Below are 26,817 nucleotides of genomic sequence, written 5' to 3'. Positions count from 1 at the left end.
GAAAAAAGCAGCTACCAAATCCTCCTGAGGAAAAAAAAAAAAAAGGAAAAGGGAAAGCAAACTTTATCATATAAACCCCATGATTTTGTTCATAATCTTTTCATTTTATAAATAACAACTGGCTTATCAAACTGTAATTACAGTGAAGACTGCTTCCTTTCACAACATAAGTGCAAACTGAGTGTTACGGTTCTCTTATAACAATTAGTAATGCATAAGAATTTCTCTTCCAGAAAGTCACTGCTCCACCATTAGCTTCAATATAGAGATCAATGAATCACAAACAGAGAAGATTTGGAAACTATTTTTTTTTTTTTTAAAAAATACACCCTAGCCCAGAAGAATCAATACAGTTCAAACAATTTAAAGGTGTACCCTCTATCGTGCTGCTTTCTCCAGCTTGGTCACCTGCTTCCTGAACGGTCTCCTCCTTTGTACCCATCACCAACACCGTGCTTTCAAAAGTCTCCTCTTCCTGTTCAGGAGTTACTTCTATTGCTTCTGACTCCTGTGCCTCCTTTACCCTTTTTGCTTCCCCTCCGGACACCAGGCTTTGCTTTTTGTCTTCCTGAGCCACCGATGGAGCTTTCAGCTGAGTAGTTGCCATCTGGGTTCCAGTGGCCTTTTCCTTCAAATAATCGGATTTCAGAGTGGTGTCTGTCAGGGCTCGGTTTTCATCCAAGTGTGGTTCTAAGGCCAGCTTCTGCTGATCTGTTTCTTCTGGAGCTGATTTTATGTTAGGGTTTCTTGCTTTGGATTTTGATGTTTTATGACCGACTGGTGTTTTAGAAAACGTCACCTGCTCGATGGTAGATGCATCAGGTTCTGATTTGCTCGGCTTCTTCTTAGCTACAGATTCTTTGTGGCGTTTCTGGGACAAGTTACCCTTTGGTAGCTTTGATGCATCTATTGTTACTTTCTCAGTAAGTTTGGAATCTCGTCTAGGAAACTCCACTCTGGTTTTAATGGCAACTTCTGAATCATCATCATCATTTTCTTCCTCAGAATCTGAGCTAGAATCTGAATCCGAGCTGGATGAAGACGAGCTTTCTTCTTCTTCAGCTAATTCTTTCCTTATGCCTCCTCCTGTTGCAGCTGTAGTGGGTTTTTCCTCCTCAATGGAGGAAACAATTACGCGCTGAGGAAATGCAACCACAGTTTTTCTTGACATCAGTGCTCTCAGATCTTCATCAGAAGGCTTTGAAGCTTCCTTGAGATTAGTACTAGATATTGTCTCACCTTCATTTGGAGATACTGAGCTAGAAGACAACGTTTTAGGAAATTCAACTGTTGCCTTCGTAGCTAGCAGCTTGGTGCTTCCCTGAGGTGTCATTACATCTAGGAAACGGCATAAAGAGGATTATCATCGTTACACCTGACATCCCTGTTGATTAACGATCTTAGTCATATAATTTTAACTTTCTGACATGATGTGGTAAAAAAGCAAATTGAAAGAACTTATTATACTAAATACAGGCATTATGAAGCAGTAAGCTTTAAGACAGTTTAAAGACAACAGAGCTCTAGTTAGCATTGAACAGTTTCTGCTGCTGTGATGCTGGAACTCATGAAATAACACCTTTTGCTCCTTGTCAGACTCCTTACAAGAGCTGTTTTTCTCTGTGCTTCAACTCTGCATCAGTGGAAATGGTTTACAGACACCTCCTTACCCCAGATGAGCATTACGATAGCTTGTTAGCTGAGCTCTTCCAATATGTTGTTACAGAGATAATATTTGCCTATGAAGAGGCCAGCAGAGCAGAAGACACAGTTAACAGACACAGCAATAGCCAGCCTTTCGCAATAGTTATCTTTTAAGCAGTAGGGAGGGATGACTCCCAAGGGACTAGTACCAGAGTAAGAGATACCCGAGGCCATACATGGAAGTATTACTTGCTGATGGGTCCACGTGACCTACCAACTCAATTGCATCTAACACAGTTTAACTCAATTTCCCCAAGAGTCCATCTCCTCCAGTCTTCACTATCTCCACTTCTTATTTTTAGTCTGAAATCTCTTCCTAAAGAAGTGTTAGGAGACTTCCTGGCACTTCACGGTAGCCTGTCTTTATTTCTTCTCCCTCACAGACACCTTCATTAAGCTTCATTCTCCAGACAAGGAGCAAACAGTTGAAGAGGAAGCAGCAACTTTCAGGCCCTTACACAGGGTACCAAATACCTCTTGGAAGTCCATGCCAGTGATGTCCTCGAGAGGCTGATCAACAACATATACCGTTGTTGTTAGAAACAACAGGAGGACCAAAAGGTCAGAGCATATTAAGAAGCCACACCACCATGGAAATTTGCTACAGCAGAGTTGATTCCGTAAGGAACTGCACTATTTCCAACCTGCAGTGTAATTCAGCAGATTTCCATTCTATTGTGCACAGTTTGGAAGTCCAGACCTACTTTGCAGGACCGTAAGTTAGATGCAGTTTTCCCCCTTAGCAGTATTTTACAGTAATACCTTGTATGACCTAAGGCGATACCTCAAGTAGCGCTGAATAGAAGCAAGTCTTTAGCAATGTCGCACTGAAAACATCACAGAAGAGGCAAATACGTGGAATTAGAAGCAAAGTATTTAACAAAGAAACACAAGCAAAGTATTTAATAAAGAAACACAGAACTCAGAATGCAGAATGGGTGGTCACCTTCGGGGGAAGCCTGCCTGCCTGCTAACTGATGCAGCCAAACACAGCAGCTTGTATAAACTAATACTTGAGAAAGCATCACTCCAGGCTGAGAAGTTCTTCAAAGAACTGCACAGGAAGAATGCCCAAAGGGAAGACAGACAAGCGAAACCTGTGCAAAAGCTGAAGAAATGTTAATTCTATGACATCCCAAGAAATCAAGGAGGCAGACAGCACTCAAACTGAGCATTAAGAGGAAGCATTGCTGCAAAAATAACTTAAACGGTAATCTTTGGAAATGTTGAAAAGACATTTCCACTCATAAGCATCAAGTGCAATACAATCACTACTGACACTTTAATTAGGGTGTTTCAAACTTTGTGTTACCTGACTTGTATGTGGCTATTGCTGAACTGACACTGTCAGAAGAACGCACACAAAACGCAAACATTATTCCCAGATGAAACTTGGAACAGGGCTGTATCATTAGTATCGTTACTGGAACATGTTTAAAACACATTCACACTCAGAAAGGTGGCATCCAGAACTTACAGGTCAACTCCTCATCACTGACTTCATTAGGAAACACAACCATTTTCTCAAAGCAAAGAAAACGTGTATAGCTTGCTCCACATAGAATCTGGAAGAGGCAGCTGCATCCTATACGTCTTGACTAAACGTAATCATTTGCAGGGAAAGCAGCTGGCTGAAAGAGGTAGACTAATAGGTCTCCTGGCACCTTCTGAAATCAGAGCTGCAGGACAATGAATTTAGAAACCGCTGCTATAAGCACAGAGCAAATACGCTTTAAGTAATGCATGAAATAAGTTAGACTAAGAAGCAATTTGTTATTCAGACAGGCCTATATCAATCTATGCAGAAAAGGCTTTCTCAGTCCAAGCTTTTATTTGCCTTGGTATTTAAGAGGCAAACATTAGAAGCCAGAAGTCTGCATTTAGCTACTTTTTCAGTCCTCTTTTCAATAGCTGTCAACAAGTCTGATTATTCCCACATATGGTCCCGTGAAATTGTGCTGTTAAAGCGCCTAGATCTCTAGTTCGGGATGAAAAGCCTACTCATTGAACCAATGAGCCTCTGTGTACTTCCAAACAGCATTTCGAATGCTATCCTTCCTTTGAAATCTGAATTTGTACGTTGGCTTTGGTCAGGACAAAATCGGTTCAAATACTCCTGAACACTGAATGCACTTCGGCATCCAAATCCAGGTCTATGTCGTACCGGGCTTGCAAACCTATGGGGCAAGAAGCACTGGAATTAGATCGAATACAACAGGGCCGTGGCGCTTTTCTGCAGCCTGGAGCAGATACTCACGCCTCGCAAGTTTTTCTCTCTTTCAGCAAAACGTGCTGCCTTTTGAACCACGTAATCCAAGCGTTTCAAAAGGCAAAGGGGAATGTCTGAAGTTCAAAACCACACCTCAATAAATAAATAATAATAATAAAGTATGCAGCTACACTCATTTCCATCAAGCGTCTGGCACTTTGCAAAGCCTGTCTATGTCAGGTCAAACATAACAATAACTCTTCAAGCCCGGTCAGACATAACAGCAGCTAACACATTAAGGAGAAGGTAACCAGGAAGGGCTGGGGGAGTTCCTAAGCTCTTGCTGCCTATTTCGGGTTATTTATCCGTAACCCAACGTCCTTGCGCTTCCAGCGGGGACAGCCCCAGAGGCAGCTAACTGCGCAAGCCCCAGCGGGCAGGCAGATCCCCCTCGGCCCGCAGGGGGCCGGCGGAGGGCTGGTTTAAAGCCGGGACGAGGGTCTGGGCCCGCGGGTGGTGTCTTACTGCTGTCCGCCGGCGTCCCGGAGCCCGCCGGCCGGGTGCACAGCGCCGCCGAGGAGGGCGCGCATCGGGGCGTCGGGGGGTCCAGCCGCAGCGCCTGCAAAACATCAGCCCGCACAGCGCTCACCCCGGGGCCGGCGGAGAGCCCCGGGGGTTAGGAGGGGGACGGGGAAAAACGGGCCGGCCCCGGGGGCTCCGCCGCCGCCCGGGCACTCACCTGGCGGGCGGCCGCCCTTCCGCAGCGCAGCAGCGACGGAGCCGCCATCTTGTGGTGCGCCCTCTGCCCGCCCGGCAGGGCGTCATCGCCCCGCGCCCGCCCGCGGGTGGCGGCCATGGCGGGCGGCGACCGAGATGGCGGCGGGGGAAGGCGGGGAGGCGGCACCGGGCCCGGCCCGGCCGTGGCACTCCGCGGGCCGCTCATGGCCGCCGCGGGGGGCGGCCGGCTGCTGGCGGCGCGGTACCGGGAGCACGGGTCAGTGCCCGTCAGCGGCGGTGGGGCGCTCGCGTGGGGAGTGCGGGGGTAGCACGGGTGTAAACGAAGAGGGTAGGCTCAGATTAAAAATTAGGGAGAAATTCTTCTCTGTGAGGGCGGTGAGGCGCTGGCACAGGCTGCCCGGTGAAGCTGTGGGTGCCCCATCCCTGGAGGTGCTCAAGGCCAGGCTGGATGGGGCTGTGGGCAGCCTGGTCTGGGGGGAGGTGTCCCTGCCCATGGCGGGGTGGAACCAGGTGGGCTTTAAGGTCCCTTCCAGCACAAACCACTCTATTATTCTGTACTGACTTTTTTTTTTGTTTTTGTGAGTGTGAGGGTCTTCGTTCTGCGGCTATTCAGGTGGCATCCGGGATGAGATGGTAGAAACGTGTAGTGTCTGTGTTTGAATGTGCCTCCTGGTCAGTTCCTGTAAGGATTCCTGCACCCTTACAGGCATTTCACGTGTTCGTTTTCAATTAAGGAAATATCATCTTTAACCTTTTTCACCTTAAGTTTTTGTTTGTTTGTTCTTAGCGTGATTAGACAGCAATCAGATGTGTCCCCCCTGTACATAAACAGCTGGATAAATGCTAGTGGCAAATATGTATAACTCCACAAAGTACGTGCAACTCTGAAAGAAAATGGTTACTCCACCAAGAGGCAATAGTTTCTTTTTGCCATCTGTGACCAATGCAAAGTTTTAAACTTACACCACTTTTTTTCAGCACTTGGGAAGCACATCTGATGCGCTTAGTTCCTTGAGGTAGGGGTCAGTTGGGCATATAACTATACAATAATAAAAGGTTCCAAAACAGTTGACACTCTTAATGGTTAAACTCGGGTTTGTTTTAGTTCCAGTGGTTTTAGTCTCTTGTTTTTTATTTGCAGGGATGATAATCTCTTTGTGTATGATTGCACCGATGTGGAAAAGAAGGCCTTAGAAAATAAACGGTGAGAAAATAAGTGTAAATTATCCGGTGTTTTCCTAGATGGTGCATCTCTTCCTGAGGTTATGTGGCAGCAAAGATAATAAAACAAAGCCATGGGATGACTCCTTGGACAGGTGATGGCCAGGTGGTCTTTGCTATCCCTGATGGATATACATAGATATACATATTTATGGTTTAATTCAAGAGGGGAGACTGTGTACGTGTTCATTTTTTTTTTTTTTTAACAGAAAAATCAGTAGTCAATGATTTTGTGTGACTTTTGTTAGTCCAGACAATATTTACAGTGCTGCATCTTTTGTTAGACCATGTAAGGCAGAAAAAAAAAAAAAGTACACAATCTTCCTTCAAGTCTGTTCTCTAGGTCATAAGGTTTCAAAAAACGAAGAGGTCTTTTTTTTAGTTTAAATCCAACCGCTGGACATTGTTACTCCTGTAGCCAGTGTTCTTGTTTTCTGCTAAGCTTGTATCAAGATCTGGTGGCACAAACCCTAGCACTTTTAAAGCAGAGAATGATGTAGGCTTGCATCAGTTTCCTTCTTCCTGGCCTTTTCATTTCCCATGGTGGAGAAGAAAGAAACCTAAAACTTGCATCCTGATTACAAAAAGCCATTAAATATTTCAAGAAGGCTGGAACTATTAAAAAGTTACTGTCTGTGAACATACACTTTGCTTGAATTCTGTGTTCTGAAGAATTTTCATGGGTTGATGGAACCTGGTGTGGTGGACTGTGCTCCGGCCAGAGATAAGCAATCTGGAAAGCAGGATTCCTCTCTTAATTTGGATGCAGCAAAGTCCTGTGTCTTGTCTGTACTAATTAGTATGAGCGCAGGGCAGGTGGTGGTACTCATGTGGTGGTACTGGTTCCAAGACGGTGCATGGACCTGACAGCAGCAGTGACCTGTATTGCAAAGTGGAGACATCTTAGGAAGAATTTAGGTATAAACGTAGTCCTGGATGCTTAGATTCCATCCTCTTAAGCTTAGAAGAATGGTTTACCTTACTTGTAGCAGCTTTTATTTACATTACAAAACCATATAGTGAGGCTGTACTGTTTAAAACACACGCTCATAACTTTCTTCAGCTGGTGCTCATATTGTGTGGTGTGATACCAAACCCGGAGGAATGACAGATGTGCTTAAGGGAGGGCTCTTCTTCTGAGGGATCTCCGCACCTTGGGGAAACAGGCTGTCAGGATCCTCACGAGGTTTAGCAAAGGCAAATGCAGAATTGTATACCTGGGCTGGACTAACCTCAGGCAGGGGGGCAAGGTAAGGGTTGACGGGGCAGAAAGCAGCTTTGCAGAAGAGGATTTGTGGGTTTTGATGGTCACCAAGTTGGACATAAGTTGTCAGCATGCTGTGGCAGCAAAGGGAGCCAACTGCACACCAGGCTGTTTTAGGAGCAGTGCACCTTGTAAGGCCCATAGAAATCATTCTTCTTGTCTCTGTCATTTGTGAGACCTGGTGTTCCATGTCCAGTGTTGGGCCCTGGGGAATAAGATAGGCATGGATGGGCTGGAGCTAGTCCAACAATGGGCCACTGAGATGGCTGGGGCCTAAAGCATGTGGTGTGTGAGGACAGACTGAGAGAATGCTTCTTGTTCAATCTGGAGAAGAAAATGCTAAGGGGAAAGCTTGTTGCTTTCTATAGCAGTGGAGCAGAGGATATAAAGGTTAGGGTTGTCTCTACGCAGAAGGTCAGGCTAAGACATAAGAGGAAAGATTTTTCACCATAGGAGTACTTAAATGTGTTAACACGATGAAGAGAGGTTGTAGAGTCTCCATTCTTAGAAATGTTTGAGATTTGGCTGCATGGGACCCGAGCAACCTGCCATTTGACCTAATGGTAGTAGAGAGTTGGATTAGATGGTCTCTGGAGATCTCTTTTGAACCTAATTATTCTGTTATTTGTGTGAAGTTGTGCCTCTGTGAGTCATCTTGTAAAATCCTAGCTATGGCTTCCGAAAGTTGTTTTTTCTTCTTATTACCTTCACTATGCTGTAAATTAGGCTGTCGTGTATCCGTTGGCATTGGAACAGAAGCGGAGGTGGAACATGTCCCTGGAGGTGTTTAAGGCCAGGTTGGATGTGGCCTTGGTCAAACTGATGTGGTGGTTGGCATCCCTGCTCATGGCAGGGGGTTGGAACTGGTATCTTTAAGGTCCCTTCCAACCCAAACCATTCTAAGATTATGTGAAGCACAGCTTTTTTTAAAGCAGAACAAAACAAACTTACTGCGGCCTCTAAGGTGCAAGTACAATCCCTATACCTTTGCGTTAACGTTCAAGTTGGCTTAACATTTTAAGCTGAAATACAACTTCAAGCACTGTGCTTTGTTCTTCGTACTCCTTCTTGCTGGTGCTGTAAGAACAACCTTTTCTACATGATTTCAGTAACTGCATTTCAGGTTGTGAACTCTTTTTCTCCCCTTCTCTCTATTAGACAGGATGGACAACCAACAGATAAAGGAAGCAATGACATCCTAGCTTTTGCCTTCTCCCTATCAGGAGATTATTTTGTCTTGACAGATGACAACAAACGTCTGATCCTGTTTCATACTAAGCCTTCCTGGGAATGTGTTAGCATCAGGTAAGGAAGCAGGATGTTGCTTGTCTCTTCGTAATGGGGTTATGGCTGATTAAATGAGAATTATAAAATAGCAGTACTTGGGATGCGTGCATTTGCTATTGCTAAGCTTCCTCTTTTTTATCCCCCCTTGTACTTAAGCATATTTAATGATCTTGGGAATTTGTATTGTTGGACAGGAAAAGGATAATCTGTTGTTTATTCCAAAAGACAGCGTTTGCATCTTTAAGAACTGAAACTCTACTTGCTCCTAGTGAATACTGTGGTTGGGTCTTTAAGAGTGATACTGAGCAATTCAGTGAATGCACTGTCTGGTTCTGTTGATTTGGAGGAGAAGACGTTTTAGGGAGTTTGTGAGTTCAATCTTAAAAGCGTATTTTTAGAGCTACTGCTAACCTTTCCTTCTGTAGTGTAGTTCTCTTGAGAAAACTGTCTGTAGCTGTCCACCAGAGGTCCTCCAGTTACAAGTTTTTCATTGCTGCTTGTAATGATCCTCTGTGAAGGACTTCCTGAGAAGGTAAGTCAGCATGTGAGGTCTCTGCTTCTGGTGATCTTGATGAAGGCAAGGCCCTGGTTGCAATAAACAATGGGGTCTTACTCAGCTTACTTACTTACAGGCAAAAGGGTCTCTCTGGGGGGAGGGGAGAGGGAAAGAATGCCAAAGTTGAGCTAGGTAACTTGTGGTAGTTTAATGGCAAGCTGTATTAAAGGTTTCACACAGTGCTAGCTCTCCTAATCTTGTTTCAGACAAGTGGAACTTTTGGATCTGTCTGTAAGGTCAAAGGCAGTACAGCTAAACTCTGAATGAGACTTCTTGTTAGCAAGGTCTCCTGTTTTGACCCTGTGCTGCCTGAGCCTGCATTGTGTTAGCAGGCATTTGTGTCCTATATGTTTTCCCATTATTAAGGTACTCCTTTACACAGCCACTAAAAATACTAGAATTTGTATCTGTCCTGAAGTGCAGTATGTTGTTCTTTTGCCTCCAGAGGTCACTAAATTTCAGAGTAGGTGAATAGAAATGGCCATTCTCTATGATCCCCATAATTGGCAGTCATATATCAATGCTTTCAGGACATGGAGAGGTTTGGAAAAGAGGTGTTTTGAAAATGAAAGGAATAGTAGTAATAACAACAGCTGTTAATTTGCAGAAACTTTGTTGAGAGTAATTGTGATTAGACCTGTTACAACACTTGTATTCTGACCTGTGTGGTCCTTAAATTTATCTGAAAAGCTGTTAGAAAAACATGACCTGCTACACTACTACTGGAACAATAAACTGCTGGATGATGATGTGGTAAAGCAAAGTTCCAGTTCAGGGTTTTGCCTGGAGAAGACACCCTGAGACTGTATCTCTCTGTCTGTACATGTGAGGAGGAAGAGTCTGTAAGGCTCACAGAGGACTTTGTTTTACAGTACTAAGTGGCAGCTGGAGAAATAGCCTCACTGCAGTTTTTACATGTGTTGCTGCAAAATAGTTGTACTAGGAGACCTCCTACCTTGCTTTCTCTTTTCCCCATGTTTAGGTTGTATTTTTATTAAAGAGAACACAAGAAAGTCTACCAGGCTTTCTTTAAAGCACTGGCAGGCTGCCTAGTCAAATGCTCCACTGAGACAGTAGCAAGCAAAATGCAAACAAGCAGCTTTAATGCTTCACCTTTTTTCTTCCACCTTTCATGCATTTTCTATCATGCGGTTTATTGATCAAAGTGGTCTCAAAAGTGCTGTTTGCCTCTGCACACCTTACTGTAACATTATTCTCATTGGTGCTGTTTTAAGGATGTGGCACCTGACAGCTTTTTGTCTAGTCCGTGGCGGTCGGTTTAATTGGGTCTGAATCCAGACTTGCTGAAGTTCCCGTGCAGAGCTGTTCAAACCGTGCCTTTTTTTTCAGGTCTGTGAATAGGAGATGCACGTCCCTCGTTATTACAGCTGCTGAGGATAAGATTCTGGTTGCAGACAAATCTGGTGACGTCTATTCCTACTCAATAACAGAGCCACAAGCAGAAGGCAAACTGGAACTGGGGCACTTGTCTATGCTACTGGATGTGGTAAGCGTGTACCTCCGTGTAGTTGCTGTACAAACCTTAATTCCTTGTTAGAATAGAATAGTTGAGTTGGAAGGGACTTAGAAAGATTTTCAAGTCCAGCTACCTGCGCACTTCAGGGACAAAACTTGCATTCAAGTGCTTTCATTGCTGCGTTGTCCCAACTTTTTTTTTTTTTTTTTTCTTCAAGAGTTTCTGCTTCCTTTAGGTATAAAAGACATACATGGTTTGGATTTCTTCCTGCTGAGTTTGTGTCTGGATGCTAATTTTTTGGAAAGGAAGCAAGCATATGGGTTGTCTATTCTGGGAGCGTGACTGTTCAGAAATTCTTGGTGTTACAGCCACAGAAGACTTGGAGACGGAGTGCATATGGCAATTCACCCAGACTGTCATGTCAGTTTAGCTCTTCAATGTGATCAATTCCTAACTTTTGAAGATACAGTGGGACTTCTGCTGTAGTGCTGGAGCTCAGAGGCTTTCACGGAACTCAGTGGTCTGTGCCGCTTGTCTTAGTGAACAAGAAAGTTGCTGTCATTAGACTCATGCTCTCTTGATGTCATCAAGATTTATGCTTCCATTGTAGGCGGAAATGTATGGCTTAACACTTGCACCTGGAATTCAGAGCCAAAAAAAACAGATAATCTACTGCTTCTCTCCTTTTCTGGTTAGGAAAAAGTGTGTTAAAACAAACATTAAACTGCTGAGTACTAAAACTCTCCTTTTACCAACAGGCACTGAGCCCTGATGACCGCTATATCTTAACTGCGGATAGAGATGAGAAGATCAGAGTGAGTTTGACTAAAGCTCCTTATAACATTGTATCCTACTGCTTGGGACACAAAGAGTAAGTTCACTGCCTGCAGTTTGTCAGTGTGCCTCAATAGATTAAGTGCCCAAATCATATCAAACGTCAGGTCTGGGTTGCAAAGACTCCAGAGCTTGGGGGTTGTTAGCTCAAGGCAGCCTTAGTCATAGGGAGTGAGTGAGAAGCTTTGTGGTCCAAACAGCCACTAATCTAATGGCAACTTGATGCAGAGTGCAGAGATCAGATTTGGAGGTTTTATGGTAATTCTAGTAAAAGAATCCAAACAAATAACAACCGTACTCTTTCTGTCTGGACGTTAGACTACAGTGAGCTAGGGGCTATAAAACGGTCCCATAAAATAAAATCCAGGAATCACACTGTTTAACGTAGTTTTCCTAGCCTTTCTAGCAGCTGAGAAAAGGAGCGTGGTGTTTTTCTTGAGACTGTTCTGTTGCTGTGGGCAAGAATATTTCTACATATAGAAGGAGATATAGAAGATGTCATAGGATATATTCCTGTCAAACTTCACGTTGCCACGTGCCTAATAAAATACAGGGTTCCCTCTGTACAAAAAAAAAAAAAAGGTCAGAAAAGCTGCTCTTTCCCTTCCCTTCCTTTCTTCTTCCTCCTGACGTGAAGGTCCCTCTGGTTACAGTGATTTGAACAGGGGAAGGTGGAAAGGCAACCTGCTACCTACGCTGACATGATTCAGGTGCGCTCTGACCTGCTAGGAGACCAATAGGGGATGTCCTCTAGCTGGTATGTCATTACTAGCCTACAGGAGGGACTGTACTTTCCCTTTTCTTCTCAGTACCTCTCCCATGAAGAAGACTCAAATGGCAAATAGACTTTAAAAAGCCCTCGACATTTTACTTCTTAAAATGCTTGTCAGTTGTGCAATTTTCAAAGTCTCTCGAGTTTGCCTTCCTTCTCTATATAGTTTTGTGGACTTGTGGAGGGTTTGTTGTTGTTGAGGGGTTGTGCATTTTCTTTTTGTCTTGTCCACTGCTAAATTTTGAAGTCCACAGCAACGGGACAGCAAAGAAGACATGACCCTGCATAGGGCACAGAACACATTTAACTCCCCTTGTCTGGCTGCTGACTTAACTTACCCAGCAAGGTTTTTTAATAGCGCATATAGGGTACAAACTAATTTGGGGTATCAGTCTGATTTTAATAACATCATTTGGTAGTCTAACCTGTGTAGACCTGTCATAGTGTAAAAGCAACAGACTGCCTCATCTTAAAGGTCTAAGTAGTCTTTGATCAGGTAGGTTTCTATAGCATATTTGTGCAGCCATGTCTGATCTTTCCACCTACTACATACACAGTTGTAACTTATAATGAATAGGTCTTAATATTCAGAAGGACATTTTTATCCTGGGGCTATCGTGTCCATGCAGTGTTCATCAGTGGCCACACAGTGGAAAGGCGCTTAGAGTAAATTGGTTGATATACGTGTAAAAAATCAATCTTTAAACGAGGAGTGAATAAGCAAAGGATTACATAAATCAGCTGTTGCTCCTGTCTTGTTTCACAGTTCTGGATTTTCTTAGTGTGGTGGGGTGCACGGTGATTCTTGTTGGATCCGTTATGCCTCCATGTGCTGCTGTTGCAGCTTTGTCATGGAAGTTTGTCATTATAGTGACCAAATCTCTTCTTGTGTGTGTGTGTTTTTTTTTTTTTTTTGTTTTGTTTTTTTTCTTTCTGTTTTTAATGGCCTGAAAATTACTCCTTTTTTCAAAAGCAAGACAGCCCCACTGCTCAGGGCACTGCCTTTTATGTTGCTGAGCTCTAAGATAATAATAAACTCCAGAAGTTGAGGTCCTTGTTACTCAACACAGACAAGTGAATGTAGACATAGCAATATCACATACTTCTGAAAAACAAGCTTTCTGTCTGAATGTAGACGCTGGTGGTAAATTGCCACATGCTTGTTTTAAAAATTTTGTAAAAGATTGGTTTTGATTGTTCTCCAACTGTGATGGGAGAGATGTGGTAGCTGAAAGCTGAGTCATCGCTGTTGAAGTGTTTTAAAAGCATCTGTTGATTTGCGGTTTTAATCTACATCATGAACTGAGGAAGGGGAACCATGCTATCTGAGTAAATCTATCTGCCTTGGCATTTTTTTTTTTGTCTAAATACTAATGTATTCATTTGGGAACGAGTCAGTAGAATGCTCTGAGTGCAGGTGGGGAAAATAATTCTTTTGTTAAGTAGATCAGTAGTTTGTATAGTGAATATACTGTTACTAGGTACTGTAGACATACTTTTTCCTTCTCTTAAATGGCTCATATGCAGAAGCTGTTTTTTATTAGAAGATTCTTTTTAAAATCAGTATTTTTTCTCATTGTATGTGTTTAAAGACCACAGAGTGTCATGCAACAGAGCTCACCATTTGACTTCTTTCCCTTCAGGTTTGTTAGCAGAATATTAGTAGTACCCAACCACCCTGATCTACTGTTGTCTGCTTCTGGGGTACGTATTGCAATTTCTTCCAAAAAGTGTTTTTCTTGGAAGTGTAGACTTTAAAACCATTGTCTGCTCGTGTTTTCCCCCAGGTCCCCTGGGACACTCAGTATAATTTCTCATGGCTTCCAGCTTGCCATCTCTCCCCCTCCTTTCCTTTCTTAGCTTTCTTCTCCATGTTTAGTCATTCTATTGCTAGAGCATAAAAGCCATGTACAATGTTTATAGTGAAGCTAGCTTCTTACTAGGATCTTCAGGATGGAGAAATTGCCAAGTCCTCGCTATTTCTTCCTCATTAACTTTTGCTTTGGAGCACAGACAAATCCTAATCATCGGACTGTTTAAACAACTTTGAAGCAAACGAATGTTATGCCAGCCTGCCATGATAATGAGCTTCTTAAGAATTAATGGCCTTAGAATCCAAGCTCTTTTTTTTAGAGGTTTTGAGATGAGAAAACTGTTCCCTCTTCACTCTCCCACTTGCTTTCCCCTTTGAGACTTGTTCTGAAGTATGTCCTCATAGTATGTCTAGTGCATGTTGTGTAGAGATTGCAGCACAGCACTATACGTTTGGATGACAATTGAAGGAGTGAGTGTTTTCACCCCCATTAATCCTTTTCTTAAATTGATGGGATCCTGCTGTCATGCCAGACCTTTAGAAGTTTGAGCAACCTGAAGAGAGTAGATGGAGTTGATCTAAAAGGGAAACAATAGTCTTTGTATCCCAGACTACCAAAACTGCGTGGGAAGAAAGCAATGTTTTCTGTGAAGACTGTAGTAATTCTTAGCATTTTGTTTCAGCTCTTGATTCACTAGGGCTCTTGTCTCTTGTCCCTCTCATCCTTCGCTAAGCAACTGTACTATTAGTGCTGCGTGTCTCTATTGCATTCTTAGCAAGTTCTCTGGAAAAAAACAGAGTCATTGAAGAGAGGTGTTTAGCTTCTCTCCAGGAGGGTACTAAATCAAATGAGAATTTGGGTGATAACAAGAGTTGGGGTGGAGAAGGGCAAGCAGAAAGAATTGCTGCTAAAATGTTGATGACTATATTGCTGTGCTATTTGTGCTATAGGAGACAGACTTGCAATGTACTCTTGCAGCTACACAGTTTCCACTTCAAAGGGAAAATTAAAGTTAGCACGATTGAATAATTTAGAATTGAGGGGGAAAATTATGTTAATTAAAATGCCTTATCTGCAGCTTGAGGTCTTAACTAAGTGACTATTTAGCAACTCCTGCGAGAAGCTCTTCAGGGAAATAGGGTTTAGCTCTAGGCCACAAGTGGCCACTCTTTGCCTGAGGAATTGCTGGTAATCAACTTGTGTTCGCTTCAATCTGTCCAGGATGGTACTCTGAGACTTTGGCACTATAAAAGCGGGGAAGAAGTATACTGCTGTCATCTAAGCAGTGTCTGTGGGCCTGATGCAACCAAAACAGACCAGGTACGGCTGTGTGATAAGCTGTGTGTGGTAGTGCTTTTGCTGTTCTCTGGATCCTTGTGACTCCCAAAAGCGTTTGTCGCGTTTCATTTCTCTCAGTGGGTTTGGAAGTTATGTAAGACCTAGAAACTGTCATAATAGCCTGGGATTTGGGGGAAGGAAGAAAGTCCCTGACATTTGTTCTTGTCTTGCATGCATTTCTAAAAAAGCTAAGCAGTGACTAAAAGCAGCTGTTCATAATTCTTGCAAAATAAAAGTTCAGCAAACCAAAATAAACCTTCACTTAATTATTTTTCAGAAAACACAAATGCCTTAAACTCTTAGCCAGAAAATACCCTGTAACACTGGAAAAATCTAAAAAATTAACCTGTTTTTAAAATACTTAAATTGCAACTTGAGCAACAGTTTACATTCTCTCTGAGCAAAAGGAAGCCTTTGTAATATGCAAGCAGTTACCTGAAATGTTCCTGTCTGGTGGGATCGAGCTGCTAGGATTGTTGTTGTGGGTTGTTCTGAAGCTGGACAGTGTCCAAAACAAAAATGTATGAGTCACAGGTGAAAATTGAATACCCCAGGAGCAATGCTTCTACTGCAGCCTGCTCGGGCTGCTAATGTGGCATGCATCCGATGTGAGCAGTGGTTCCTGCAGTGCTTGATCTCGAGTTCTGTTACCTCTTGTCATGTGAAACAACAGCATGACAAATTGGCAGAGAAATGCACTTGTTCTTGTCCCTCACACATACGTTATATTAAGCCAGGTCCTAATCTGTGGAGTTAAGTGTTGTTTGTTTTACCACCTATCCTTTTGGGTGTTTTGTTGTTTGTTTTTTTTAAATGTGAATCTCTAACAATCTTTTTCTTTGAAGACCAGGGTTGTCTCCTTGTTGTTAGGGGAATAGGAAGTCTGTCACCACGTATGGCTGTTGAGGCCAAAACGCTGCAGAATTCATATCCAGGCTGAAATGTCATTGAACGGTTGTGTCTTTCTTCCCTGGCATTTTGCTGTTGTTTTGGTTAGTCAAAGTCTTGTGCTGTGCCTCTCCCAGCAGACAGGAACTAGAAATCTGTAGGTCTGGCCTGATCTTGTCAGTGGGGTTCCCAGTTACCGAACTGGGAGCACGACACATGGAAGAACCACATTCCTATCCTCGCGACAGACCTAACAACTGAAGCTTTTTTTTTTTTCTTTTTCTCTGAGCAGAAGACATCAGCAGGGTTGTTCTTGTGTTGGAATAATAACATGCAACTTTCATTTCTATTTGTACATAAGCCCTGAGGGCAGCCACTTGCATCACAGCATGCAGCGCTTAGATACCGGAGCACATGTTTTTTGCCCTCAAGTCCCTTTCAGCAGGAGTTCGTAATACCTATACGGACAATTTAACCTGCTCTTGAACTTGAAAAACATCCTTAAAAGCAACTTCTGCCCATATGCATGGGGTCTTTGGCACATTTCAACTTGAGTGTAGTGTTTGAAATAATTTTTTATTGAAGTAGCTACTGCCGTTTCTTTTTTTCACAAAAAGTGGGTGCAATAAATTAGGTCGCAAGACCACCTAGCTGGTACCCTTGTGAAGTCTGGGTGCAGGGGGATTTGAGGTAGTAGGGGAGATTAAGATTGAGAAGACTTATAAAATTACTTTGCCATGCATAGCCTTCTAGAAGTGTCTCAGAAAGTTTCAAAGCCAAAATTATTCTAACGTTTGTGGTCAATATTGCTCATGCGAGTGCATTATTTGGTAGCCATTGAATCTATGCCCACAGTAATGTTGTAAGGCATTTTTTTTTCAGGGTAAGATTTATTTATTTATTTTTTAATGCTTTGCCTTACAGCGTTATTGGATCATTAAGGACTAGTAAGCGACTTGCTGAGAAGAAAGGAGTCATTATTATTATTGTTAATGCGACTAGATGCTTAGAATGGCTTAGCACTTAGTAAGATAGCTTGTATGTAAATTATCCGTGCTTAGGATCGTCGAAGCACTTATGTTTGAAAAGACCTTCAAGATGGTCACGTCCAACTGTCGACCTGACCTACCGAGTCCCATCACTAAACCATGCCCCTTAGTGCCACCTCTGATCTGACACTGAATCCCAGCTCCGTTGCTTACAAATGAGTTTATCCAAATGTAATGCAAACTAACAAATGTTACAGGAAAGAACTTGTTACTGCACACAAGGGTGGATTTAAAAGAAAAAAGCTCCGACTGTTTTTTTTTTTTTTTTTTTTGAAGGTTTCTGAACATAGTTCAGTAATACTTGCCTTGGCGGTAGTGCACCTGGCAAAGTCCCTTCTACAGGATGCTCTTCATATGCTGATGCGGCCTCTTAGTAGAAAGTTGGGATGCCCTTTTTTTGTCTGAGACATCTGTTTAACTGATCCCAGTGTGAGTAAACAGTGACCAAAAGGGAATACACACAAACCATGGGTTAATAAATATAACACATCAGTTAATCAAACAGTCAATCACTGTATTCCTGCAGTATTTTGCAGTTCTTCTGCCCATCGCATGCATTATATGTCTTCTAATTGTGGTCTTGTAAGCCTTGGGCTGACCTGTGCCTTGAATAATTCTGCTTGCTACCAGTTCTTAGAGGCATTTAAAAATCTGTCTCCCTGTAAACATGGTACAAATGTAGTTACGGGTGCAGAAGACTCAGTTGGCTTGAATCCGTTTGCATGTAGGTGCAAGAGGCAGTCTTTCGGTGATTACAGATGGATAAACGACATCTACACCTTCATGCTGTGGGTTGCCACCTCCGTGCTGTGTTGCTGCACCTTTCCATATGTACTTCTGTCAGACCAACTATACTGTTTTAAGCCTGCGTGGTGATCATTATTTAATGCACCATAGGAAATACCTAATAATCAGCAGGGTGGCTTCTTCGAAAGATTGTCCACTTAATATTTTTTCGTAGAGATTGTTTCTGTTTTGATGGCCAGCCAGACCAAAGGAGAAAGGAAGGTTGTGTTTTGCTGGCATTCTAGTGCTAGAAATGCCAGAGAAATTGATGTCCAGCAGTGGTATTTAGTCCTGCTGTGCATCCAGCTGTATCAAAGGGCAAAGATCTTCATCACAACCTAGTGTGCTATTTATAGTCCGAATTTAAGGTAACAGACTCTTAAGTCAGCACTTTATAGGTTGTAGCTGTCACGCCGTCTGCTAGTGACTCTGGCAACTGAAGATTAGGTGGGGGTGTAATTGTTTTCTCCTTTCCTTCACATCACACTTCATTTTTGTTACCATCGATACCCACTATGAATGCACCGAAGCTTGAAGCACAATACCAAGCATAATGATAATGGAATCACCAGTAACGCTGGGTCGGATGAGTGCAGAAATGGGGGCTTATTTTGGATGGCAGGTGATGAATATGTGTGTTTTGGGAATGTAGGAGTGTTCTTGAGCAGCGCAGTGTTGGTTTCAGCTGATAGGTTGCAGACTCCCAGTTCATTTTCCCACTAGAATGGGAGTACTTCTCTCATTCCATTGTACTGTATAAATATTATCCTGATTCAGAGCTTTCACCTCATTTGATCCTCCTGACAGCAGAAGCTTGTTTAAAGTCCAGAATGTGAATTGCACAACTCCACCCCAGTGCTCCAGTACATTACGTTTTCATAGGGTTACCTCTTCTCACAGGCAACATCAAAAGTTAATTTTAAGGTGTTGGCAGGCTGATAACACTGGCACAAAAATGCTGAATAAGTTAAGAGGGTATCATTGTACATCTGTTTATCACAGGCTGTTCTTGGAGCTTTTGTTTAAGTTAACTGATTTCATAGGCTTGTCCTTGAACAAGATGCTCTTCTGGGCCGTGCGTTCAGTTCCCTGATTGTTAGCTTACCATTAAAGCAGCATGGAAAGGAAAGAGCTTACTAAGAAGATGTGTCTCTGTCCAGCTATGAGTAACATTTGGTTCAAATCAAAGTCTCCTCCTCCCTCCCCCAGTGAGGGATGGGGAGAGCTTCTGCATACTTTGCATTCACAAAACCTTTTATCTCTCTGACAAAGCGCGAACTGTGTAGGTGGGCACTTCCTATCGCTGCACTTACTGTGTGAGTTGTCATGAGACAGGCAGAGAGAAGCATTGTTAGCAGAAATAAATAGCGTGTTATTATTATTATTATTTTTAATATCTTGGCTTATTTCCTTAAGTGTCTAGAAAACCCACTGGTGGTTTACAAAGGGGTTGTCAGTTCCACTTTAAAACTCTGGTGTAAGTGGCTCCATGCTGCAAAAACTACATTTAGATGTGTTAGCTACAGTGAACCTTTCTGGTTCAGCCCACTCATCCTCGTCCTACTCGGTATTTGAAACTGCAAGCATTTTTTATATCTCTGTTACACAGGCGGTCCTGGGTCTCACCGCTAAAAACAGAGTAACAACTTTGTATTTCTGCAGTGGAGCAAGAAATTAGTCCCACCTATTTACCAGAGCTTTGAAACATACCGTCCTTTCGATAATGGCTTTTAGAAAGTGGTCCTCTTCTGTCCAAACAAATGGTCAAGTATGTGAGTGAGAACTATGTGCTGCTAGCTTTGTGCGTGCTGTTGTTCTTGCTTTCCCCCACTTCCCCCCTAAAGATTGCATCACACAATGGATTTTTTTCTCTGCTTTGCTGGAGATGCTCCATGTAACTCTGGTTTTCAGCTATAATTATGGCATTAATTAGCTTTCTTTCCTGCTGTTGGTTCATCAGGAACCAATCCTGATGTTGGTTCGTCAAGAGTACATGACATGTACTTGTGTTAAATTTGCTGAGTTGGGTGTTCGGAGGCTACAGAGCTTGTTTGGCTTTCCTGGGTTGATTGCAAAACTCTGAAGTAAGTCCCCTGAGCATTCCTGTACATCAGCTGGAAGCTCAAAGGGTAAAACTCAGCTTAAGCTGGTAAACTAGAGGTTCTGTCTAGTAACCGGTGTCATGTTAGGGAAGCACGTGAAGGCTGTGTGGGAGGGAAAAGGGGTGTTGAGGACAAGACGATGCATTTTCCCTGCCCTAAAGAGAATAAGTCTCTACTACTCCAGTAAGAAGGCTTTATTAATCAGAAATGCTAGTGTTATTACAGTGTAAAAACATACTTGAGAATCAGCCTTTTTGACTGTGCAGTCTCGTCTTTCATGTTATATGGTAGATACTTTCAAAAAAGCACCCTCGGGCATCTTCTTGCAGATTCTGTGCTCATCTCGAGTTCTTAGTTCCCACTCAAGGAGCCCCAAATCAGTTGTTAGATATTTCAAGTGGTACGGTTTATCCAGCAAAGATACTGCCCTGGTTCTCTCCCAGATAAAACTATTTATCTTCTGAATTAGGGTGTGGGTGTTTGTTTTTTCTTTGTGGGTCTTTTTCTTTTAATGAGGAAAGTGGCCTGAGGCAGTCTTGCCTTGCTCTGCAGAACATGTTTCATGTTGGGCAGTATGGCTTCACCCAGATGCGGCTGAGAACAGGGACAACCCAGCAAGGATTTTGGCAATGCACCACTACCATCTTTTTTAAGAAATGTAACAAATGTAATGTGTTCGTAATCTCCAAGCTGCTAGTGCAATATCCTGGCTAAGCAAACTTAATGCCCTTATTTATTTTCTTTTCCATTAACATTGCAGGGAAGAATTTTTAAGGGTGACATACTTCCCTTCATTGTCTCCTCTCTTGGTTTGTCTGAGAGTAGCTCAGTAAAACCTTTACGTTTGGTCTCTGTTACGATGGCTGTGAATGTGGGAAGCTTCATTAAACAGCAAGCACTGGTACAAAAATATATTTGACTGCAGTTTAAATGTAATTACGTTGCTTAACTTGCTGTAAGTTAAGATGTGTGCTAAATTTTAAAGGGTAAGACATGAAATTGAACGTGAATTTTCTGCCTTTAAAACAGTCTTAATTTATAAGGATGTTTCTTTTTCTCTTCCTATTAGAAATACACCGTGACAAGAATAGCCTACTGCTGTCAAGGAGGTTATGTTGCTGTTCTGTGTGACTGGTAAGAGTAAAGGGAACACTTGCTGAAGTCATCGCAACTCCTGTAAAGGAGGGAACAGCTTTCCCTGTTGGATACACTAACACTTCCCCAGACTGAAGTGTGTGGCACTGTTAATCTCTGAGTGTTACAGGCATGCCTGTGGCCTCACAGGAAAACTGAGAGTCCTTTCAGTGCTTGTCCTCTGCTTGAATGCAGAGGTGAGTGCGAAGGTTACTTGGCATAGTTAAGTTTTGCAGTACTTGCGATGCCCTTCCCTAACAGGAGGGAACATGAGGCGAGGATGTGAGAGCCCTGCCTGGCACTCAGGATGTTCAAACGTGTGTGTTTGCATGAGGAAGGCACTCAGGAGCCAAAGGGCCAAGCACTGAGGAACCTCACAGTCCCACTGGCAGGGGAATACCTTGCGGGGATGGACAAAGAGCCTTTCCCTCTCTTTCCACAGCATCTTAATCCTGCCAAGAAAACTACTCTCACTGACAAAAGCTTGCCAACAGGACAGAGGGAGATTGCCAAAACTGCCCATACAATGAAATCATCTGTTCCCTCAGTGAACTCGGTCTGTGCCAGAGTGAGAAGCCTCAGCTTCTCCCCATCACGTGCACTGCCGGGCCAAACGGCTCCCTGCGTGGGCATCCAGACCTGATCTGGAAGTGGAAGCTGAGTCAGGCACGGGCTGTGCCTGTGCTACTTCACCCAGGGGCCATGCCATGCTCTATCAGGTTTTTATTTCCAGCCCCACAGCCCAGCACTTCTAAGCAGTGTTTGTTGTCTGGTAGACCTTGTAAGCAACACATGAGGGAATGGAGGTGTCTTGCCTGGCACTCTGTAGACGTGTCCAGGGGAGATTACGAAGCTCTGTACAAGGAGGCTGTGGCTGTTAGAGGAGTGAGTGCTGTCAGGAGGGGTGGAGATGGGTGCTTTGCCAGTGTAGTGCTAGAATACTGCTTTTCAGCCACTTCAAGGTTTTGTGTCCCTCTCATTCCTTCCTCCTTCCCATGGTATGTAATTCCTCCCCTGTTTTATTGTATACTGTTGCTCAGTTACATTCTCCTTCAAGTGAAGCCCTGTAGGCCAGTTGTGCTGTGATGAAACAATCCTCATGTAAATCCTGATAAAATTTCCTTTACTAGCTTTTCTTTTAAATAAGAGGCAGTATTGACTGCTTTTTCTTTGATATGACATTTGAAAATCCATTTGACATGTTAGATATCTACATCTCCTGCCTCTGACCGCGTAAGCAAACTGCATTTGTAGTGTTATGGGATTTTTTGCAATTTCTAATGACTTCACTTTGGCTCGGTTTGGAATTAGAGTGGGTGTTTGTAGTTTGCTGTACAAGTGATGGCAGTAGGTGGATTTGCTAATAACGGTAATTAAATTTTTTCCCCTCAAAAGTATTCCCACAGTCTACATCTTTCAGCTTGATGCCGTTGCCCAGCAGCTAGTTTACAGACAGCAAATCTCTTTGAAACATAAAGGCTGGGACATTGCGTTTGAGGAAGCAGGAGATATCTGGATTTTGCAGGAAGACAGCGAAGCCCCTCTTCAGTTGTACAGACCGTGTGATGGACAGTGGAAGGTAGATCCTTTTGTTACCCTAACACCATGGATGTTTTGTTTAGCCTTGACCTCGTAACAAAAGCAGAGTGAACTATGTTCCATGAAAACTGAATGACACATTCCGCATTTCAGACTGAGTAGAAGTCTTAGATACCTCTCATTTCACCTCTCTCACCTCTGTATAATGCAAAGTCATTGAGAGCTTGTTATCAGTCTCTTCTCTGGTAAAGCTAACATCCAGCATAGCAGGATGGAGCAGAGTGCTTGTCAGCCCTTGCATTCAGTATTTTAAACCATTGCCTGTGCTGTCTGTGTGCTACACTTGATAAAAAAAAAAAGAAAAAAACACAAAACAAGAAAATCCCCTTGTGATTTGCTCAGTAATGCTTCCTGCACGGCCTTCTCTGTGCCTGCCTCTGAGAGATGTTCTGGGGGACAAGGCATCCTGGGATTTATTTTTTTCCCCTTAGAACAGGGAGTCAAAGTTGAGGGATGTGCTAACAAGTTCTCTGTAATAGCCTGTTAAACAACTGGAAGCTCCTGTGTTGATTTTTTTAAGTCTCCAGCTAACTGTGTGTTGTAAGGTGGGCTTAAATTACACTTCTAGGTAAGTTCTTTGACACTAATGTGTTCCTCCTGGCATTCCTTATCCTCACAGATTAGTAAGTGAGAGTCCATTTTCTTTTCTTTCAAGCTATACGGTTTCTTTCAAGCTACAGGTGAACTCAGGACAGGTTTCTGTAGGGGTCCTGCAAAAACAAACAAAAAAGGCCCTAAGATTCTGGGGCGTTCCCACTCGCTGTCCTTTCACTGTGCTCATCCTAGGCATTTTTCAGTTGGCTGTGATACACCAGGTTCCTTGTTCATTATGCACAGAATATCATGCAATGTTCCTTCTTTTCCCAGCCTGTAACTGATGATGAAGGATTACAGAGGATGATAAAACACCTGCGTGACAACTGGACAGCGTTTGAAGGTGAGAAATTTGGCTGGAAGGTGTAAGAACTGCAATTTTAGGTCTAAAGTATTTGGAGCAAGATCAGAGTTTAGGGCAGTTCTCTTGAAGCTGCATAATCTTTCAGTTTTCCTTCCTCAGCTCCATCCCTCCAGCTGGTATGGAAATTAGTGTTGGTATTGAAGGGTGTTCAGGTTACTGTTCTCAAAAATGGTGTAGGTATTTATAGCATTAAAACTGTTCTACGCAGACACCTCAGCCTATGGTAGTACACAAACACCCCGTTACAGAGCTGCAGCAGTCTGTCTGATTCTGTGATATTGAAAAGTGTTGGTCGTTTTCTTGTCTCTTGCCTGAGCCTGAAACCTTATTAGAAGTATGGTGGAGACAGTGAGATAATAGCTGCCATTAAGTTGGTTGTGCGTGGCCTTTGAAATCGCAAAGGAAGCCAAGTACCCTTTTGGAAGGGAGAGTGTTTGCATGTAGGTGTTGCAGACTTGATAGTTAAAGCAGATTATTAAAAGTACAAGGGCTGAGTGAAAATGAGCAACAGAGAATTAGTGAGAGCAGACAGGGAGAGAGTTTCTGAGCATATTTTGGCAGTGTAGCAAATTACTGTGATACACAATAGCCTGCTGCAGCTGGGAGAGGAGGACTGCTCAAATGACAGTATCTATTATTGTTAATTAGTTAGGGGAGGCTCACATGATAACCACTTACTCCAGTACATAATTAGTGCTTGAGAAGGTAGTTACTTCTCTTAAAAGAGGTGATCGTTATATTGCTTAAACCCAAACTTCTTAATATCTCCATAGCCTTCTTTTCACCTTCTACAGGCCTGTTTCATCTGACTGCTAACTGTGTAGGTTGTAAGGCAGCTAGGTTGGTCTGGAAGCAGATGTTGAACAATTTGACGCTGTGTTGGAACTGATCCCAGAAAAAGGTAGAGCGAGATTTAGTGCAGATTGATCAAGCAGAGAGTATATCCATTTGAATGGATATCCAAAATGACAGCCTGCAATTCGTCCCAGGGCCAAAGGCCAGTCAAGTGGTTACTGTGTGAGTGCAAGACCCTTCAAAGTAAAACCGTGCATTTTGCCAAGTGTCGGTGAGGGAGGGTCGGTATGTTTGTGTACCAAGAAACAAAGGGGTGCTGTACGTGCATTACTGTGGAGTAGCACACTTGCTTCCGGACCAAGCCATAGTAAATTCTGTATTTCCATTCTCCTGATCAAAATTTTTTTCGAAATGAGGAAAGGTAAGAACACAAAGGGGAACCAGGGGTAACTAGCTTTGTCAGATAGATACTCTAACAAATCTTAGAAATGTGGGCCTAGCCAGCTAATCTCTTGCAGTATTATCTACAGAAACAACTTGATTTTTTTTTTTTTTCTTTTTTGGGGGGAGGGATAATAGTTACCTATTTAAACTCCTGTAAGCTTATGGTCCTGGAGATGCTGTGAACAATGTTATGCTGGATTCACAAAACTATAGCAAAATCACGAGGAGCGAATGCTTAAGAAGTGCTTACGTACGTACCGTAAGACAGCACCGTTTGAAGTCTACTGCTTCAGGCTTATTCTAAGTTAGTGCTCTAGGAAAGAAGTCAGCTAAGGACAGTTGCATGTAATTTAGGCCCTTTGCAGTGTTTAAGCACTGGGGAAGAATGCCAACAGGATGTCTTAACAATAAGTTGCTACAGCAGTAGTTTTAAAAACAGGAGCCTCGAAGTTCCTCAAGCGTCCAAGAGAATTGTGTGCCCTCTTTGCTTGACAGTCATGTGCCTGCCTCTGTAGGCATTTTTTAGCTTGGTTGCGCTTGGCAATGTGAATTCAGGATGGATTCTTACCAAGTCAGACAGGGCTTACATAGTGTAAATGCTGATGTTTAGTACAGGGGATAGGACCACAGTAAATAAGTTGAAATTCCACTGTCTAGAATTCCAGCACAGGAAATAATTGCTGAGACCATTAAGGAAATTAACACTTGTCTTGTGTTCCTGTTTTGCCCACTTGCAGGATTTGTTGGTGCAGAGAGCCACTACAGCAGTCTCTACAAAGCTTCATTTGATAACACGGCCATCTACCTACAGAAGAAAGAGGAAAGGTTGCAGCAGCAGAAAAAGAAAAGGGAGGACCTGCAGCATGGTTCTAATGGACAAACAAAGAAGATCAAAATAGAAGAATCATCGCTGTAACACCGCCTGTTGTTAGCTTGTAACTTCTGTCTTGATGAAAAGAACTCATCTGGCTGTAGACTTTTTTTAAAATGTCAAGTGATTTATAGAAGATTAGTTTAAACTTACATTCAGATTCAGGTTTTCAGGTAGCCTGATATGACAATATCCTGCTTGCAGCAGATATTTTATATGTGTACGCTTCTAACAGCATAAGAATGTCAGCAGTTCAGTCCTAGAAATCTCTAATGCGTGCTGTATGAATATTGGAGATGGTTATTTTCCTTGAAACGGGATTTTCTTTTTGCCTACTGTGTTCAGGCTTGCATTTTCAGGTGGAAGTGCACTGATTAAAATTGACTTTTTTAAAAAACTTTTTTTTAAGGTCTGATAGTTAATGTAACTAACATAGTGCAACTGGCTATGGAGAAGGGAATACTGCAAAATTCTTGTTGTATATGAAAGGTGTTAGCTGAAGCTTATCTATCTCTGTTTTTACCCCTTATCTTCGTTTTACCTGGTAAAGCTTCTGCCTAGCTTCTTATCCAATGCTTCTTTATACAGGAAGGAGTGCAAAAACAGATATTATACGCTGGAAAGTGAAAAAAAAAAAGTCAGTTAACTTTGTACTATTGGGAGATCCTTCTGTTGCAATATGATCCTAGTGCCTCTGCGAAACTTATTTGAGAGGCCCATGAGCAATACTTTGGAGTGCATTCTGCTTCTTTCAACTGTACTTTCATACTGCAATTAGCCAAGAAACACATCTTTTTAAAAAGTTAACCAGTAGGAACCTTGTGGGGTCACTTGTTGCTCCTTTGCAAGGCCAAAGATGCCATCTGTTAGATGAACGTGTTTCATGTCTGTATGGAATAGGGTATATTTCAGCTGAGACTGTGAAACCAGATGTTGAAATCTGTACAATCCATTAAAAGTATTCAGAACTAGCCGAA

The 26,817-nt window shown here is 42.8% G+C and overlaps 2 protein-coding genes across 3 annotated transcripts in view; one reads left to right on the top strand and one right to left on the bottom strand.

The window, feature by feature from the left end:
* The window catches only part of NDUFV3 (NADH:ubiquinone oxidoreductase subunit V3), an 8,043-nt gene extending 3,239 nt beyond the window's left edge, over positions 1–4,804 (bottom strand). The window contains exons 1-3 of one of the 2 annotated variants that reach the window (XM_035315888.1): positions 4,653–4,804; positions 4,439–4,532; positions 376–1,338 (exon numbers count right to left, since the gene is read on the bottom strand). In XM_035315888.1, the coding sequence (XP_035171779.1) occupies positions 376–1,338; positions 4,439–4,532; positions 4,653–4,769 (1,174 nt within the window). In that variant the 5' untranslated portion in view covers positions 4,770–4,804. The remainder of the gene's footprint in view (positions 1–375; positions 1,339–4,438; positions 4,533–4,652) is intronic. The other variant, XM_035315889.1, reaches the window with a different exon arrangement.
* Positions 4,753–26,817, top strand: WDR4 (WD repeat domain 4). Its single transcript, XM_035315890.1, has 11 exons — positions 4,753–4,907; positions 5,793–5,855; positions 8,295–8,441; positions 10,330–10,486; positions 11,215–11,327; positions 13,706–13,766; positions 15,098–15,196; positions 21,109–21,173; positions 22,569–22,752; positions 23,640–23,709; positions 25,707–26,817. Exons 1-11 carry the CDS (start codon positions 4,768–4,770, stop codon positions 25,883–25,885), a joined length of 1,278 nt encoding a protein of 425 aa, XP_035171781.1. The 5' UTR covers positions 4,753–4,767; the 3' UTR covers positions 25,886–26,817.

Source organism: Oxyura jamaicensis, chromosome 1, assembly GCF_011077185.1.
Source record: "Oxyura jamaicensis isolate SHBP4307 breed ruddy duck chromosome 1, BPBGC_Ojam_1.0, whole genome shotgun sequence".
Taxonomy (NCBI): Eukaryota; Metazoa; Chordata; class Aves; order Anseriformes; family Anatidae; genus Oxyura; species Oxyura jamaicensis.
The sequence above is the reverse complement of the archived record's forward strand: the minus strand, read 5'-3'. Positions and strand labels throughout refer to the sequence as shown.

What these genes read in the sequence shown, in the direction of transcription:
- WDR4 (XM_035315890.1), top strand. Translation starts at nt 4,768, where the DNA reads ATGGCGGGCGGCGACCGAGATGGCGGCGGGGGAAGGCGGGGAGGCGGC. An exon ending in TACTGCTTGGGACACAAAGA is followed by an intron (nt 11,328 to 13,705) that starts GTAAGTTCACTG and finishes CTTTCCCTTCAG; the next exon opens with GTTTGTTAGCAGAATATTAG. An exon ending in TACTGTTGTCTGCTTCTGGG is followed by an intron (nt 13,767 to 15,097) that starts GTACGTATTGCA and finishes CAATCTGTCCAG; the next exon opens with GATGGTACTCTGAGACTTTG.